Source organism: Lissotriton helveticus, chromosome 3_1 (genome assembly GCF_964261635.1).
Source record: "Lissotriton helveticus chromosome 3_1, aLisHel1.1, whole genome shotgun sequence".
NCBI classification, from domain to species: domain Eukaryota; kingdom Metazoa; phylum Chordata; class Amphibia; order Caudata; family Salamandridae; genus Lissotriton; species Lissotriton helveticus.
In genome coordinates this window covers 983,932,505-983,952,059 of record NC_136061.1, presented here as the reverse complement: position 1 = coordinate 983,952,059, position 19,555 = coordinate 983,932,505, and the positions used below count along the sequence as shown (strand labels likewise).

The 19,555-nt window shown below is 48.2% G+C and overlaps 1 protein-coding gene across 5 annotated transcripts in view; it reads right to left on the bottom strand.

Moving 5' to 3' along the window:
- Window positions 1-19,555, bottom strand: part of LOC144823165 (lanosterol synthase-like) — a 171,868-nt gene that overhangs the window by 134,931 nt on the left and 17,382 nt on the right. For all 5 annotated transcript variants that reach the window (XM_078681444.1, XM_078681441.1, XM_078681442.1 and 2 more), the window contains exons 3-4: window positions 3,623-3,761; window positions 1,119-1,227 (exon numbers count right to left, since the gene is read on the bottom strand). In XM_078681444.1, coding sequence (XP_078537570.1) covers window positions 1,119-1,227; window positions 3,623-3,761 — 248 coding nt within the window. The remainder of the gene's footprint in view (window positions 1-1,118; window positions 1,228-3,622; window positions 3,762-19,555) is intronic.

Here is a 19,555-nt window from a genome sequence, read left to right as displayed (position 1 = left end):
CCATGACAAACAGAAGTGTAATTCCAGAGATATGACTCAGATATGCTTTACATAGTGTCTTCTAGCATAACATGCATTGGCATAGCCAATAGGTCTCGCCTTTTGGGCATTATAAGTGTTTACCCATGCAACAGTTGATGTTGTTGCACCAAGGATATTGTGCTGCATAACTAAATACTTATAAGGTCCCAAAAGCGAGATCTATTGGCCAAGCCAATGCTTGTTTCCCTCATCCTAACAAGACAGAGAAGAAAAACGTCCTTTCTACAGCGCACACGTTGTTTTTAAGCACATCAGCTGAAGAGATAGCTACAAAGTAGATGACCTTATAGTTCCATCCTGCAGGAAAGAAGGAAGAAAAGTAGCAGTAAGCTTCCACATATACTTTTGAACGCAAAGTACTATTCAAGCATTATGTATAATGGTACAGACGCCAGGCACGAGCTGACCCCTCCTAGATCCATTAAACATAATTCCTAAAAAAAGGTATGTACAAGGGTGTAGTCAGATAAACAGACTAGTTGTTGAGACATGGAATTCAGACTTTGAACCTGTTCTGCATGACTTGGTCTATGAGCATGTTAACTTACTGATAAAACTTAAATTTACAAGCCTGGTTGCAACAAATTAATGTAAAACTAGTAGTGTAGGGACGTGTTATGAAATATGATTGGGAAATATCGTACATTCGCCTTAATATGTATAATTAGTGCAGAGCTGTCTATAATATTCACACACCTAATGCATTTAATTTATAGGCAAACAGTGCATAATAAATAATCATATGCTGAAACACCAATTATTGCGTGCTTAGTCTGATTTCATGGGTGAGGTTAGGGACTCCATATATACCACCTGTTGATGTCAGATTTACGGACAGGTTTGTCTGTCTCGAACTCTCCCTTCAGATCAAGTTTAATTTAAAGAGATGGGGCATAGGGGCCTACAGATGCGTCCGCAATATTTTGTGGGCAACGCCTCAGCTGGTAGGTTTGCAAATAATTGTGTATGGGAGTTATAGGCGATAAATCACATCAGATAAGACACCAGCATTCATTGCATGTAGGAAATAAATTATATTTAGGCATGTTAATAGGACAGAGAGGAAGAGTACTCACAGCCCCCAACCCCCATCGGAAAGCTGCACGGAGCGAAGGTACCGCACCATCTCCAACTTGTAGGCCTGAGGCAGTGGAATCCTCGCCACATGGCAAGTGATCAGCAGACCTGCGTAGAGAGAAACAGCAATTAATCAACAGTCCATAGGTGGTTATTGTGGGCTTTCTAAGCATTTATCACAGAGATTAACAGGAAAACATTAACGGAGTGAGACAGACCATGTCCAGCTGGTGATGAGGCAGCGGGATTCCTGATTTGTAAGATTCGTATCACAAATCTTCATAACAAATAAGCCAAGACATGGAGCAATAGACATCCAATGGAGCAACTTGATCCCAATGATGTGAGGGAAGATCTTCATTATACATGAAGAAGAAGCCTCATGAATCACTCCAACCAGTCCAATCACAATGATGGTGCTTTGGGGGCATAGGGGTACTGGGCTTTTAGAGAGGAGGTGATCATCCCCAAAGTAAACTAGAGTGGAGGGCAGATCAATCTAAACCCATGAAAGTCTGCAATCCCATCCCAGATGCAAAGTGCGAACACACTCCACAAGGATACTACAAGCTTCCTCCTTGCTGGACAAAGACAAGTTTTTGTCCCCTTGGGGACAGCCAAAAGCTTAGGGCAAAAGGAACAGCCTATGGCTCACTCATGGGAGGAACAGCCCATGGCCCACCAAGACACCGGATGATGATTGAGCACGCCATTACTTCTGGGATGAAATTCATAATCAGACGATAATCGCCTCCGGATGTAGGCCAGTGCCCTGAAATGTACTGGTTCTATGCTTCACAAACCTATGTATTCAAGAAGATGCAAAAAAACAAATATAAAGTTTTGGAAACAAAGGGTGACTGATTGAAGAAAAATACTTGGATAGTATTTACACTTTTGCACTCTTTTTACATTTTGTTAAAGAAACACCATTTGGCCAGTTCAAAGTTTTGCAAAAAGAGACGCACTCTGGAAAAAATGTTTTTGCTCATTGAGCTCCCAGGCTGGTGTGAGCAGTTCTTGGCACCACACAAACCCGCTATAGTATTTGGAACTAACCACTGACCGAAATGAGACATATGCATTGGAAAGCCTCAACCAAGGGTATCAAAAGACCCGCTGCCAAGAGGAAAAACTCATGCCCCACTGCAAGGCGGAATAACTGATGCCCCACATGCATGGGCAATTCACCAGGCCTACCATAGAGGTCATTGATCAGACCCAGTTTCAAAGTCCACCAACCAGGCCCAGACCAAGAGGCAACAGATCAGGCCCTGTTGCAAGGGGAACAAAAGGCACTGGGGGATACAAGACAACCAACATGCCAGGGGGTCTAAACCAGGCATATATATGGGAAACAGAAGAACTGTATTAGAGACCCAGACCAGCATTTTCATTGCGGAGGAAAAAGAACCATTCCATGCAAGAAAGAACATCCTTATGGTGGTCAGTATCTGAAGAATCGGAACAACTCAACCTTAGAGGAGAATCATATTGTACTAACGTAGAAGAGAGTAAGAACTTTACTAATCCGGGGTAATTCAGGGGTGGCGGGGCACAGCAGAAAAACCCATCACAGAGAGGTCGAAGGATCACAATAAACCCTCTCCTGAGTAGATCAGACATAACAACATACATAGGGAGGATGAGACCAAACCAATTGCAGGTTTAACAGTGGAAATCCATCTAAAGACAGATAAGATTCCCTAACATGTTGATTGAGACATATTCTACCTGAGCATTAGCAGCCCATAGTAATTTGACCAATCAATTTTTGAGACAACATAATAATTTCGGACCAAAACAAAACCCGAGGGATAATTAGAACCCTGTCTACCCAGGGGAGTGGGGAAAGGCAACCCAAGGAGAACAGCCTAACCCCATCACTGGAAGTAAACCATCACAGGGAGGACAGAACAAGAACATGCTAAGGTTAGGGGAAGACTCATCCAATCTAATTGGGTCAGGTCACCCCCATCCAAGGAAGGCAGACCTATCCTGGAGGATTATGAGAGAGCACATCCATCCAATGAGAGACGGACCACTTGGCCGTACCAACCCATTTCATCCTGGCAGGGTAATAACAGACCAACTCTATACCAGTGGTGAAAGGCCACAAACAGTCAAAGGGCATCAAATCAACTCTACATATACGCAGACGGTAGGCATGAACACATCTCTGGGGGAAGCAAGCAAAGGCAATCCTAGGGGAAGAAGGTAAGAGACAAGCTCCACATTATGGAGAACAGACAAATGCCACTCTACACAACACTGGCTAACTTCACCCAGAAAAACCAGAATATGTTTCCCCGTTATTCCACAGAAATGTATTGGTGCACATTTCTTGCACTTACTCCCTAATGATTAAATAAGTAATATCTAGAAGCAATGTATAGCAAAGTTACCATTTTAACACTGCAGCTTAGTACTGGATGTTCCAAACATAATCTATTTGCATCAGGTCACATCAGGTGTCTGCCTGTACCCAATACATTCTACGTACCTGGTAATAGGAAGAGCGGCCCTCCATAGTCTCCAGTCCAGTGCCCATCCTCTGCCTGTAGAGCAGAGTAGAAAAGCATGCCATTCTGAGCTGCCTCCAGAGCAGAGTGTGCCGGCGGCAAGTCCTTGAAGTATTGCTTCTGGAAAATAAATCATATGACAAAAGAGTATTCTCCAGCAGAGCAGTACCCAAAAATACAAAGAGAACAGAAACAATCTACGTGGAATAGGGCATCACGTTTAGAGAACCAGTGGCTCATATAGACAACTTTTGAGGATGCCTCTTTTTTGGGATGGAGCTAAAGGCGATCTGTGGTATTTCATTAGTGTCCAAGGCCAGTAGCTCTAGTATGCCTAACCTTCTTTACTGATTTCTCAAGCAGCAAAGTTAAAATACAGTATAACATACATTAAGAGAAAAAAATATGTTGAATTGCTCTGCCAAACAAAGAACCAAGTTAACAATCTGTGCCTTCTCCAGTACATTACATCATAAAGGTCCCGATATCACAGCCCTCAGTATAAATAACCAACTGAAAGAGCACTTCCTCTTTTTTGCTGCTCTAGCGGAATATAAGCGCCTCTCAGTTTTTCACAATTGTCTTTATTGAACTTATTAGGTGCATGTTGATTCAGATATAGTATTGATTTTGTTTGTTTTGTATGTGCTTCTATGCTGGTACCTATATGTGATTATTATTCTGCTCTTTTGTTTAAAAAGCAAGTATTTGGGGCAACGTCATGGGTATGGACTCATCATCTGAGGGTTTTGGTTTTTTTTTGCTTTCCTTACCGGTACTGGGGCACGCAACTGCACATGGCCTATTTTCTCTATGGGTCAAAAGGGCAGCATTCACTCACCTTTTTAGGTCTCACCTAAGCTGCGCTTGCGCCACCTCTTCGAGAGATCCTGTATCTAGGATATAGGCTTGAAAAACGCACATCTTTTTCATTGGTTCCTCTTGCTGTCCTTTAGAAATGATGGCTTTTCATTGATCAATACACTTAGTAGTCCCTCCTTTTGGAATTTTGTATACTCCTTAGAAGACTGCCTCACTTACATGTGTTCTTACTGTTGATGTTATTTATACTTGGAGAGAACTCTTTCTTTTAGTTGGCCTGCCTCTTTGCTCCTTGACTGTTCTGTTTAATTGTGCAATGAAACTTCAGGCGCTTAATTTGCTTAGCGTCCCTTTGTCACCCCGTCCCTACCCCTCACCCCTACCACAACACTGCTCGCAGGCCCACACCACCCCTCCGAGGTCACTGCTGTTTTGGTCGATGTTTGTTTTGTTGCTTTTTGCATAATTTGCCGTGAATTGCCCTAGTTTAGTATCCCTTTGCCTTCTCTCCCCACCCCCATGCATGGCACTGCTTGCCCGCCCCCGAAATGGCTGCATTAAATTCTTATGTTATTTTACATTAGTCACTTTTATTTAAATAGTGCACCAAGCCATGGGCATGGGGAAATTAAACAATCTGCACATTATCACAGGATGTTGAGCCGACACCAGACTCGAACACTGATACCCAGCTCACCAGTGTGTAGCTCTCACCACTGACTGCGCCATATCCTTAGCAATGCTGCAGGGTGCAGTACCATATTTGGCCAAAAGAGGATCCAAGGGAGATCTAGTGATAGCCTGTGGTACTGCACCCTCACAACACTGCTTGTTTTAACGTGAAATCGGAACTGCCATTTACTTTGTTTGGGGAAATGTAAACTGCATGTTGTTAGTGTACGTATCATTTTTCATTTTTCAACCCCCAACTGCCTCCTGTGGGGCAGAACGTCTGTGGCATTTTTTGAGGGGTGGGGGCATTTGCATGTCCATTCTGGGCAGCCCCCACCCTGAACTTTGGAAAAAGAAATCCCTGGTGGCTAGTGGACTTTCTGCCCTCCGTGTGGGGCAGATATGGGGATATTGCCAGTGTGGGGGGTGGGGGCATTGCCATGCCAGTTCTAGGTAGCCCCCCTCCTGACCTTTGAGGGGGGAAAATACCTGGTGCCTAGAGGGCTTTATTGCTCCGTGCCTCCCTCAGGCCCCTAGAAACCCGGGGGAGTCCAGGGAGGCATGGCTTGCATGGATCCCCCAATGTTTTGCTACCTAGAATCCCCTGCAAACCTCAAATTTAGCCAAAATATTTTACTTTTTCTCAAATTTCTGTGTGGGAAAGTCGTGGGATCACCAGGCTGACAAAAATGTGCTATCGCTCAGCGTTCCCCCAGGTCTCCTGCTAAAAATGGTACCTCACTCGTATGGGTGGGCCAAGTAATTGTAACATGCAAGGACCCAAAACACATTGTGGATACATCAAAATTACCTATCACAAAACGACCTGGTTTTGCAAGGGGGGGCACCTGGGTTTTTGGCCCCAGGCTCGGCGGCCATCTAGGGAATCCTACCAAACCCACATATTTCTGAAAACTAGACACCCTGGGGAGTCCAGGGAGGTATGGGCTTACGTTGATCCCCCAACGTTTCCCAAACCAGAATCCCCTATAAACCTGGAATTTTGTGGATCCATGTAGATTCCACTACATTCCCTCACGGAAATGTGAGGAAAATATGTTTTTTGTGACAAAGTTTGAGGTCTGCAAGGGATTCTGAGTAACAGAACCTTGTGAGAGCCACACAAGTCACCCCCTCCTGGATTCCCCTGGGTGTCTAGTTTTCAAAAATGTATAGGTTTGCTAGGTTTCCCTAGGTGCCGGCAGAGCTACAGTTCAAAATCCACATCTAGGCACTTTGCAAAAAAAGGGTCTGTTTTCACTGTAAAAATGTGGTGTGTCCACGTTGCGTTTTGGGCCGTTTCCTGTTGTGGGCACTAGGCCTACTCACACAAGTGAGGTACCATTTTTATCAGGAGACTTAGGGGAACACAGAATTGTAGTGCAACTGTTATTACCTATTGACTTGCTATGCTTTTCTGACTTCCAAATGTAAGACAATGTGTAAAAAAAGAAGTCACTTTGAAAAATGTCCTATAATTCACATGCTATTATGGGTACCCACAATTTTGGAGATGTTACTGCTTCTAAACTCTATATTTTGTTCCCATTTTGGAAATACATAGGTTCCCTTGATACCTATTTTTCACTCTCTATATTTTACCAAATGATTGGCTATATACCGGGTACACAATGAAAAGCCATTGCAAGATGCAGCTCAGTTATTGGCTCTGGGTTCCTCTGGTTCTTAGTGAACCTACAAGTCCTATATATCCCCACAACCAAAAAGGTCCAGCGGATGTAACAGTATATTGCTTTCAAACTTCTGTCATACTTAGTATAAGTTACAGGTGAAATGTTGGCACAAATTGTGGTTTTTTTGCACATCATTTTAAATTTTTCTTATTTTCAACTGTTAGTTTCGATAAACAAAACCTTGAAGGATATGCACCAATGACCCCGAGATGAATTCAGAATTTTGTCTACTTTTCTGAAATGTATAGCTTTCCAGGATCCATTATTGCTTTCATACCCATTTCTACAACTAACTGGAAGGGGGTTGAAAGCACAAAAAATAGCAAAAATAGGCTATGTCCCAGTAAAATGCCAAAACTGTGTAAAAAAATGTGGTTTTCTGACACAAGTATGTCTGTCCCAGAAAGCTGGGAAGATGGCGATTTCAGCACCACAACCCCTTTGTTGATACCATTTACAGGGAAAAAAACAGATGCTTTCTTCAGCAGCACCCCCCCCCCCCAAATGTAGCTGTACTTTGGCTAATTTGTGGGTCCCTTCCAGGGAAATCAACAAACCATGGGTACCTTTAAAATCCCCATGATGTTGGAAGAAAAGGACGCAAATTTGGCATGGATACCTTATGTGGACAGCTTATGTGGACAAAAAGTTACAGGGGCATAAGCATGAACCACCCCAAATAGCCAAATAAAGGCTTAGCACAGGGTGGGAAAGGCCTAGCAGTGAAGGGGTTAAGGTCGGGAGGGCACATCTATTACATACATAAATAATATTGGCATTTACAATACCAATAGCTCCAACTCCAACAAATGCAAGACCTCTAACATTTCAAATGCTTGTTCTTTGTTTTTATTTGGCCTGGGCACATTCAATCATATGATGCCTGTGTGGTCAGCTGTTTGTCAGGCTAAACCTTCCTCCTGGGGTACAGCTCATTGGGTCAGCGCGTCTTAGGGAGAAAGATACTTTTTTCTGCCTTTAATTAGGTATTCTGGTTTAAAATACAGTTTTCTTAATTTTTTTTGATACCGATTGTTTCCTGGGCATCTTTCATTTATAATTTTTTTGTATTATTTAAGAAAGATACATTTTCATTTTGGGTTGTAGAATAAGTATTACTTTTTTGTACTGAATCCTATTGTGTTGGTTTTTCAGTGAGGGACACATTCCCCTTCTTTTCCTCTTCTTTTCCCTCATGTTGACTCCTGACCTACGTTTTTTGATGGCTTTATAATGGAAGGCACAGATAAACGTCGCTTGAGAAAGACGAGGCTGCCTCAGGATGGGATTTAGGAGTCAGAGAGATTTGGCTCTTCTTCAGAACAGGAAGAGTTTTTTGAGGATAGTAAGCAGAAGTCTACTAATGAGGATACCCAAACTTAAGTGTCCATGATATAGGCCTTTCAGTGGTGACTGCCATGACGAAGAGTATGAATCAGGTGGTGATTAGTTATATTTCAGTCTTTTTTTACTGTGTTTCCTCTTGTTTGCCACCATGCCCTAAAGATGGTCAAGCTAGCTCAAAGGGAGCTGAGGGTTCTCCCTGTACTACTGATGAGGAATTAAAGTGTTTATAAAAACACAAGTACAATTCTGAGACATCTCAGAAAAATAATGGATCAGTAACACTGGAGGCCGCATGTGGATCCTTTCAAGCAGATGTTCCCAGAATGAAGGTAAGGGTAGTGAGTTTCATTGGCAACTCTCTTTTGTGCAGACAATCTGCGGTTGCCCCTCTAGTGTACTGTCATAGGGATCAGATTTTGGATCCCTCTGGTGATGGTGATTTGTAGGAGGCTGTTTGTTGGGTTACCCCTTCCCCCAGATGATGCATCCACTGTAAGTGGATGTTAGGAAAAGATCTTGGAGAGAACTAATTATGTACAAACTTTTTTACTTCACCGGAAAAGAGGGTGCTTAGCCTAAAGATATTTGCTAGAGTCTGGTGAAGTAGGGCTCAGTGTACAAGACGAGGAGAGCTCAAACTTGAAGCCGATTTTTATACTCCATGGGGAGGGTATGTATCCTCAGGAGACAACAGAAGATGATTTACCCACTTTAGCCTCTGGGAGCAGAGGGGTCAATGTTGCAGAAGAGATCAGAGAACTTTCCCACCAGTTTAATTTTTTTTTCAAGAAAGTTGGATGGCAGAGTCGCCCACTTTCTATTTCTGTGGCATAGAACAACTTTAGACCCCTAGATACCCCGGGGGGAAGCCATATGATGCAACCAGTGGTGTCTGCACCTTTGCACCTTATTTATAGGTCTCGCCTAGGCAACACTTGCTCTGTCTCTTCGAGATATGCTGTATTAAGCATTTGGGCATTAAGCAACACCCATCTTTCTAATTGGCTCCTTTTACTGTGCTTTATAAATACCTGCTTTTCATTGGTTAATATGGTCACTAGTCCCTCCTTTTTTTCTTTTGTAACCTCCTATGAGGACTGTCCCTCTTACATGTGGTATTACCCATCATGTTATTTATTACTCTCGGAGCACTCTTTTTTTCATTTAGGCTTTTTCAGGCTCAGGAAGTCACTTATGTCCACGCTTGCTCCCTCTCCTTGTTATTCTCCTCGTAATTATGAAGAACTGCTCTTTATAGATGCTAACGCTTGCATGTCCTGCTTTCTCTTTAAATATAGTGGGAGCGCCATTCCTTTATTTTAAAATTTTAAAACAGAAAGTCTTAATTTCTTTAAAGCGCAACATGCTGCACTTTCACTCAAACAATACACACAACATTTGAATGGCATGATGAGCAAAAAAAACGATGGATTTAGGCCCAGATCTCCATACTGGGGTGAACGTATGACATTGTTCTGCATTCTGTCCATCAACAGTTCTTTTTGCAATTGTAACCCCGAGTGGGAGGGGTGTGCTCAGACGCGAGTCCCGTGCTCTCCATGCCACTGGAATCAAGCTATCCAGGCTGAAGAGGGGTGAAACCCCCAAACCGGTCCTAGGATGCTTGTTTCCAGTCCAGGGAGGACCTGGCCTGGCAGTTCGGGCTGGATTGTTCCCATTGGGCGCAGGGTCAAGACTCATTTGCATATGGCTGGGTCCAAACTGGAATGGCATGGTGAGCAAAAGAACGATGGATTTAGGCTAGGATCTCTGTACTGGGGTGAATGTATGACACTGTTCTGCATTCCGTCCATCAATAGTTCTTTTTGCAATTGTCACCCAGAGTGGGACGGGCATTCTCAGACGTGAGTTCCGTGCTCTCCATGCTACTGGAATCAACTATGCTGGCTGAAGAGGGGTGAAACCCAAACAACGGTCGTAGGATGCTTGTTTCCTGTCCAGGGAGGACCTGGTCTGGCAGTTCGGGCTGGACTGTTCCCATTGGGCGCAGGGTCAAGACTGATTTGCATAAGGCTGGGTCCAAACTGGAATGACATGGTGAGCAAAAAAACGATTAGGCCCAGATCTCTGTACTGGGGTGAATGTATGACATTGTTCTGCATTCTGTCCATCAATAGTTCTTTTCACTTAAACAATGGAGGCCATTTTCTCTTTTGAAAACATCAAGTCTTTATTAAAGGCCCCGCTTTCACTTTAAGCTTTCCTTTATTTGTTCACGTTGGATGCTTGCAGAGGAGCATGTGGCCAGGGACTGGTCTGGAATCTATGGTTGTTTTGGAAGAGAAGGGTTAGTATTTCGCACCCACCACCCCTCCAAGGTTGCATCTCTTTTTTATTTTGTTTAAATAAAGTTAAATGAAGCTTTGTTTTCAGTGCCGCCACTTAATCTCCCTGGGCCATATTCCACCACACCCACACCCCTCCCACAACACAAAACGTTCAGGCTCCTCTTGCATCTCTCCGCCCCTCTCCCTAGGCTCACCCTCCCATTCTTTTTAACCAGTACATTCCTGCGTCAAGGCCTCTACACCACCATCCCTCTTTTCATTTCTCCTCCCCCTGTGTGCTGTGCGTTTATTCGGACAGCAGGAATGCGGTGCTTGCTTAGCGCCTGTGGGGAAGGCAATATGGACAGCGGAGAGAGGATGGGCAGGTTAAAGGGCTTTCGCAGACAACGAAAGGAGGGCAGGGAGAGGAAAAAAAATGATATGGCACCGCCTGCCTTCTACAAACCATAGCGCGTTTTTTGTTATGGACAGGTGGGGGCAATACACAATAGGAAGGACAGTAGGTTCTGGGGGCGGCAACACGTACAGCGAGAGGAAAGAGGGGTGTAACACGCATAACAAGAGGGAGGGGTTGGGAGCAATAAGGCAACACAGAAAACTGGGGGTCAGACGATAGTAAGAAGCCAACACAGACAACAGGAGGTAGGAGGTGGGAGGGTGTGAGTAAGGAGGCAGCATTAGGGGCGTAGCTTGGTCAGTAAGGATGGGGTATGAGCTCCAGATTTCACAACAATCACGCTGGGGTATCTTGTTATAACAAATTATATAAGAAATAGGACATGAGAGGGGCTTAAGGAGCAGGAGGGAGGGAGAGGAGGGCAGATACTTAAAACTCAATCATTTGTAAGATACCCATTTTTAGCACCTTTAAAATAGAGACAAAAGTGTGTATTTTTGTCCGACAGACACCTCACGTACCCGACACGAAGCACCTGTACCCAACTATTCACTATAGAATACATTTATTAGACGTGTAACACCCCAAACACCCCTTCTGAAGCTACGCCCCTGGGCAATTTAGACACTGGTAGGGAGAGTGGCAGCAAGGTGGCAACTCCAACAACGTGAGGAAGATGGTTGGGAAGGAGGAGCCAAAAGGGATTTTGGGAGGGGAAAGTGTGGAAGCAAGGAGACTACACTGTCAACGGGAGGGGGGACGTTGGGAACAAGAAGCCAACCTAGACAACTGGAGGGTGGGAGCAAGGAGGCAAAGAGGAACAGGGTCAAGACTGATTTGCATATGGCTTGGTCTGAACTTGGGTGGTGAAGAGGGCTAAAGAACGAGGATGCATTCAACCCAGATCTGTTACTGGGGGTGAGTGTCTAAAAAGTTTCAGCGCTCGGTCCATCATCTCCATGTGTTTGCTTTAGATTGCGGGAAACAGCATATCTACTTCAGTCCTGAGGGAGTAACCTTCATGGGCAGTGAGACGATCTTGCTTCTCTTTTCTGTCCACTCACCCCACCCCTGAAATTGGCAAAAACAGAATGAATGGCATCCATGAGCTGTTTCTGCCTCCCCTGCAGGAGCGCTTGAGTCTTGTGGTGACTCCTGCTTTAGGTGGTTGGATTTATCATCCCTTTGAAGTTTCAAGGGAGTCTCTGGGGGATGAGGACATGGTTAATAAAGAAGGCTTGCTGAATCCTCTGTATTTACTTAGTGAGCCAGTGGCAGTTCATTTGCTCTTCTTCTGTAGCATGCAGGTACAAAGTTATTGAATTCCTTCTGCTAAACCAAGCAGCAGCTTGTCTACAATGATGCCCTTTAATTTACGAGCACTAGCAGGCATTAAAAGAAAAAACTAACTTTGTCTTGGGTTTCCTGTCCAGGAACGTGTGGGGGGGACACAGAAATACAAGCAAGAGTGGTGGGTGAGGAGGGGGATAAAGAGAGACACACATTACAGCATGAGCTGGGGAGGGAAAAAAATCATTAGAGATGGGGCAGGTGGGAGGAGAGGGAGCAAATGAAAACATGAGCACTCATGTCAAGTTCTCAAACACTAAGTAGCTTCTAAAACAGGAGCAGCGGATGAACACAAGTTCTTGGTCTATGCTCTGGGGGAGGCCTAAACAGAAGAGGCATGACGCATGCATGCCGTGGACAGAGGATATGAGAGCGAAGATGGAGTGAGCTGAGAGGGCGTGGCTTGACCGGCTGCAAGATGGCCACACTCTAAGTGGGCTCTGCCGGCCAAGCTAAAATATCCGACATAATCCTGTAGATGACGGCATTTATACTGCTTGCAACCTTTTCCAGATGAGTCTTTACCTGAGGCATCAACCTGTGCTGCTCCTGATTCCCAGCGATTCATGAGGGCTGAGATCCGCAGCTCGATCGCAGTGCTGGGCCCATACCTCGCTGCCGGCGAGGCCCGGCCCTACTTCCCCTGCTGTCTGGCTGGGTCCCCTGGGGCTACGAGTCGCCTGAAGGTTTGCGGAGGATCCCGAAATGCTTTGTCCGGTGAGTGGAGCTGTTGCTGAAGCCATACGCGGCGGGACTGGGGGCCCGGCCCGCAAGCCGTACCACCGGCCCGGGCCTTTCACGATACCGGCGCCACTTCCCCTCCTCCTGGCGCCCGCTCTGACTGCCCCAGCCTGGTGACGGGGGCGGCGGGCCCCCCGCGTCTCCCCGGTGCGATTGCCCAAGATTGGTGCATGCTCCCAGCCTCCTTCCCGCTGAGTTGTGCGGGGTGCCCTGAGCCCGCACTCATCCCTCTGCCTCCTCCTGCTGCCCAACACGCCATCACTGCATCGCCACGGTCTCTGGCGACTGTCTCTATCCCCGCTCCTTGGACGTGCCAGGCCTTGGACCCCAGCCGCTGCTGCATACTACCTTGGGCTTGCTCTCCTCTGACGCGGACCGGACCTTCTTCAGCCCTGAGGTCTGCTCTTCGAGTCCGCCTCTGCATCCACCTACTGTGGCGGTGCTTCGGCGCCTTCATACATCTGGTGATATTTCCCCACTGCACATATCCCCACTATGGCGGCTTCAGCAACATAGCCTTGGACTCGTGTGGCGCGCAGTGTGGTCCCCTGTGCCCCCCTCCTACTCTGCCACTAGTCAAGCTCTGTGGCCATCGGTCCTGTGGTGCTGGTCCCCGCTGGATAATTGACTGTCCCTCTTGGTAGCCTGTGGGCTCTTTTGGTGTCCTCTCTGCTTTCAGCCTGAAGTGACGTGCTCTCTCTGCATCAACCTGCTATGCTGCAGTCTCTCTAGCTTTAGGCGCACCCTGCCTGGACCATTGGCGTGTGCCTGTCGCGGCCTGGTCTTGCGGCTGGGTGTGTGTGCTGCTCTGCTGCACCTGCCCCTCCTAACGGGACATAGATTGCGAGCCTTGAGAAATGGGTTGCCTACCTCCAATATCCTAATTTGACATCCATCTCGTCCCCTGCACGCTTTCCTCCAGAACCGCTGACTCCGCCGCTACCATGGAGGCCCCCTCTAACAGTGAGGACGACCTCAAGGCTATCATTTTGGGCATCAAATCAACTGTGACGGGCATAGCTGCCCAGCTTGACCAACTCTCAGCCCGTCTGGACACGGTGAAGGCCCGCGTCGATTCCCATGACAACCAGATTCTCCACGTCGAATCCAGAGTGTCGGACGTTGAAGATGCTGCCACTCAAGATCGGCAGAAGCTACTCCAAATGGACAAAGTCTTGGTGCTTATACGGGATAAGAATGAGGACTTGGAGGCCTGCTCCCGTCGCAGTAACCTCCGCGTCACCGGACTTCCGGAATCCACCAACATTTCGAAGATGGAGAACTGATCAAGGAACTCTTCGGTGACGTTCTTTCCCCTGTCTTTATTGTGGAACGTGCCCATCGTTCCCTTGGTCCTCGTCCCGGCCCCGGGCTGCCTCCACGCCCCTTCATCGCCAAGATCTTAAATTTCCGGGACCGCAATGCTATTCTTCGAGCTGCGCGCGACAGGGAGCAATCAATCATCAGGGTAACGTTCTCTCCTTTTATCCGGACTACACCCTCACAGCCCAAGCTGCCCGGCGAGAATTCCTCCCTGCAAAGTGCATTCTTCAGAAGCACGAGGTCTCCTACTCCCTGGCCTACCTGGCGAAACTCAGAGTCCGGCAGGGCACAAAAACATTGGTCTTCCCCGATCCTAGAGAGGCTCTGGCATTTGCTAAAAACTGGACAAGTGTGCTCGCTCCTCACCTTCTCAGCTAGACAGGGCTGGCCGCCTCAGTGATAACGACTAACTGTGCAGACACTATTGTTATTCTTTTACCCTCCTTTAGGTCTTCGCTCGAACCTGCAGACCACCTAAGTGACAATGACTAACTGTGCGGCATATGGTTTTTCTTGTTTCACATGAGATTTGTTGTTGACGCCGCCATTCTATTCTAGCTTGGCACCTTCATCTTTTCCGACCTGAGGGAGGCCCTGGCTTCTGCTAAAGAGAACAGTGGAGAATCTCGTTCCTCCTCTCCTTAGTCCACATAGGATGGGGCTAGCCGCTTCAGTGACACTGACTGACTGTGCAGACTATGTCTTGTGATCAGCATGTTATCTGTATTTGATGTCGCTATCTAACCTGAGCTTGGCCACCCTTCTCTATTGCAGGGGTGTCCGCCGAGTCCTGCCATTCCCCCACTGGTATGATTCCCACTCATGATGTTTTATAACTCCCTCCAAGTTCTGGGTCCCTGGGGTGGGGTGGCTTGTATTCTCAGCCTGGTTGGGGGGTTGGAGTGGGTGTGGGGTGGCTGGGTTCCTTGGGGTTTTTTGGTCTGTGGTTTTTGTGCAGGAATGAGGTGGGGGTGGTGTGGGGTGTTGCGGATCTTTTGCTCCTCTATTGAGGTGGTGGCGGCTTCAGTTTGCCGCCGTGTTGCTACGTCACACTGTATTTGCATCTTTTACCATTGACACTGTAACGTGCTTGCTTTGTTCACTTGCCCTTAACTTCGTATAATATGTCTTTTTGTGCTCCTTGACTTGCCCTGCTCCTGCTCACTGTGCTTGGTTTGTTGGTCAACCTGTTGCTCTTCAGGTCCCTTCCCCCCTCAATATGCATCCTCCCTTGTGGGTTGTCCGGACTTGGGCCCTCATAGCCTCTTGCAGGGATTTGCGCTTTAGGCCCTACCTGTCCTTTAGTAGTTTGCACACCTCTCCTCCACTGTCACACGTGCTTACCTCTCCTGTGTGAGGGCCCGGGGTGTCTGTCTCCCCCCTCGTCTGGGTCGCTGGCCACTGCCTTTCTTCCCTCCTATTCCATATGTTCGCTGCGCTACTCTACAGAGCTCGCTGTTTGAACCGCATAGTATCGCTTCCACTATTGTCTCCTTATGGTTGATCTAGTATGCTGGTCCTGGAATATCCGGGTCTTGAATGACCATCGCAAAGCCCGCTTGATCCATTCCCATTTGCAATGCCACAAAGTTGACTTATGTCTCCTTCAGGAGACACACCTGCTGCCGGGGACTAACTCCAATCCAGGTACTGGGGGAGTCCCATTCTGCCACTTACTCCTCGTATGCCAGGGGTGTCTCTATTCTGATAAGGCGGGGCCTTCCCTGGCAGACTGACAGGGTGATCCTTGACCCTGAGGGCAGATATGTAATTCTTCATGGCTTATTGCTGGCACAACTGGTTACGATTGCCTGGGTCTATGGCCCCAATTGTGACGACGCTGACTTCTTTAACCATGTTTGGCACCTCAGCTCCTCTTGCGGCCCTGCGGTGATCATTTGGGGCAGGGACTTTAATGTTACCCTATCTGAGACTCTGGATCGGTCGGGCTCCCATTCTTTTTATCCACGCGCTGCCATAGCTCTTTCATCTATTCTAACTGATAATGCTCTATACGACGTTTGGCGCCATTCCATCCTGATGCGCGGGAGGGCACCTGCTTCACTGGCACGCGGGGCTGTTGGTCGCGTATAGATTTTTGGCTGACCTCCCCGGATGTTCTGTCCTGGCTTTCCGACGTGAGGCACATGGCTCACACCTTTTCTGACCACGTGCCTGTCCAGATCCGTCTTCGCCCTCCTCATACCCCGCGGCGGGCCTTTACTTGGCGCCTTCCCCCGATCGCCCTCCGGGACTCCGTCTTCTGTGCGGACATTCAGACCGCGATCACTAATTACTTTGATCTCAATGAGGGCTCGTGGAGTCTGCCTCCACCCAATGGGAGGGGTTTAAGGCCATCATTCGTGGCGAGTGTATTTCTAAGCAGGCAGGCGTCCTTCGCTCTATTCGTGCCACTTTGGCGAAGCTGGAGGAGGAAATCAGGGACCTGGATGCCACCCAGGCGGCGAGTCCCTGTCCCGAGAAACTGGCGCAATTGCGTCAGAACCACACTGAATTCTCAGACGAGGCTGCCCACGAACTGTCCTTTTTGGGCAGGGAGGGCCAGGCGTGCTATTTTGGGGAGGGAGACTGCCCCAGGCGTACTCTCGCCAACCTTCTTCGCCCACCGCACACCGCTTCCTATGTCACGGCCTTAAGTGACGGTGGTCCGGACAGGACTACCTCCCCGGATGACATTAGGTCTCGCTTTCTCGACTTTTACTCACAGCTCTACTCCACTGGCACTCCCCTGCCATGGGTGGACTTTGATCAATATTTCGATTCCATCGCGCTGGTCTGGCTGGAAGACTACCATCGTAAATTCCTGGATGAATCTTTCTCCAGGGAAGAAATATTGGCAGCCATCAATAGTTTACCCGGAGACAAGGCCCCTGGATTGGATGGCCTGCCTGCCTCTTTCTACAATACATTTGCCGATCCCCTGGAACCACACCTAGCTGCAATGTATAATGACTCGTTTGACACCAGCTCCTTCCCACCCTCCCTGCACGAGGCGCTGTTAACCCTTCTTCTTAAACCCGATAAGCCGTCCGACCGTCGCAACTCCTACCGCCCCGTCGCTAATAAATATAGACAACAAAATCTTTTACAAGTTGATTTCCTCCTGCCTTCTTTTACTTATGCCCACCATTGCCCTTCCCGATCAATTGGGTTTTATCCCTGGAAGGGCGGCTTCCCACAATCTCTGCACGATTTTTTCGGTATTGCATCAAATTAATCCTGACCTACCGGCCGTGGCTGCCCTGCTGGACGCCACAAAGGCGTTTGACACGCTGGAGTGGCCCTTCTTATTTTACATCTTGCCGCGCATGGGCTTCAGTGACCACTTCCTGCGCAATGTCAGGCTGCTCTATACCAACCCCTCGGCACGCCTCCGCATCATCAGCCAAGTCTCAGACTCTATCGCTATCGCTCGCGGCACGCGTAAAGGTGTCCGTTATCGCCCATGCCTTTTGCTATAGCGATGGAGCCCCTGGCCGCCAGGTTACGACAACACCATAACCACAGGGGTATTGGTTTCTCGTCCTGTTCTTTGCTTGTCTCAATGTATGCGGACGACATTATGCTTTACGTTCATCATCTCCAAGAAAACCTTAGCCCTCTTGTCTGTGAGATTATTCGGTTTGGTGGGCTGTCGGGTATCCAGGTAAACTGGAGTAAGTCGGTCCTTTTCCCACTGACCAACACCACTGTGCCATTCTCACTCGACTTTCCATTTGTATGGGCCTCCGGCCCCACGCGCTATTTGGGCATCTGGCTTAGTAGGGATCTGCATGAATTGGGAGATCGAATTTTGTCTGTGCGGTAGAGTGGCTGGAATCCAGAATCCCATCGTGGAGCCGCCTCCCGCTGTCATTGGCGGGCCGCATCGCAATCGCCAAAATGGTTGTCCTTCCGAAATTTCTCTACTTGTTTTTAAATATTTCTATCCCCCTCACCGCTCATTTTTTCCGCAAATTACGCTCCCTAATTATCTCATTTGTTTGGGCGGATAAACAACCAAGAGTAGCTTACGATATCCTTACTTTACCCATGTCCGCCGGCGGAATGGGCGCGCCTGACTTCAAGCTGTATGCCCTGTGCGCTGAGGCCAGCTTCCTGCATTTTTGGATCCACCCTTCCCCCTATCAGCCTCATGTCGCCGTTGAGACGGATATAGCTGCTCCCTGGCCTCTGTCCACAGCTTTGTTTGCGCCCGCGGTGCGTCCTCAGCCCGAGGTCGACACGGTCGGGACGCTTCGATGGGCCCGGTCTGGCCTGCGTCGGCTGTCCAGCATCCCCTTGCTCTCTGCTAAGTCCTTTCTCATAGTTAACCACCTGGATTTTCCCTCTCTTCAGACCTCTAGCATGTCCAGAGGTGCAGCGCGCTTGGGCCTGATGACCGTGGCGGACCTCTATCCCGAGAACATCTTCTTTACACTCCCTGACGCATCGGGCCACAGGACACGCTCCTATTTGATCAGCTGCGTGCCACGTGCCGGAAGCTGCACTCCACTTTCCCCCAACCCCCAGCCAACATGCCGGCTCTGGATCTCATCCTCGTCCCAACACAAATTAGTCACCAAACTATATGCCCTCACTCTAGTATCCGCCCCCATCTCCTCTGATCGTGCTCGGGAGGCATGGGGTGCGGATCTTGGCACCGACATCTCACCAGCGGACCTGCTCGATTGTTGTAATAAGACGAAGAGGTTGTCACCAAATTACCGGCTTAGTTTGATCCATTTCAAGTACTTGCATAGGCTTTACTGTACCCCGGTGCAGCTTCACAGGCTCGGCTCTCTCCCGGAGATAATTGTGTGCGTTGTGCCTCTCCCACGGCGGATTTCGCTCATCTTAATTGGCTTTGCCCGAGGGTCTTGGAGTTTTGGAGGGCGGTGTGTTCTACCATTTCTGACATCACCTCTGTGCCTTCTCGGGTTTGTTAAGTTCTGCCTTGATGCCTCTCTCCGCCTGATTGCGATGCTGCTGGTCCTTGCTAGGCGTAGGGTGGCCATGTGTTGGAGTCGCAGGCCAGCTCCCAAGGTTGAGATTTGGCTGGAGGATGGCTCTCGGTGTCAGACTCTCCTATCGGAGTTCTGGGATTTGATGCCTGCTAGGTCCCGACCGGTTGACATCTGGGGCCCTTTGATTGCCTACTTCCTTTCCCGTTCTCACCCTAGTGGCGCTACCTCTCCCGCGCTCCATGCCAGCCCTGGGTCCGCGGCGGCAGCCGGTGCTGGTCAGTGACTGCCTCTT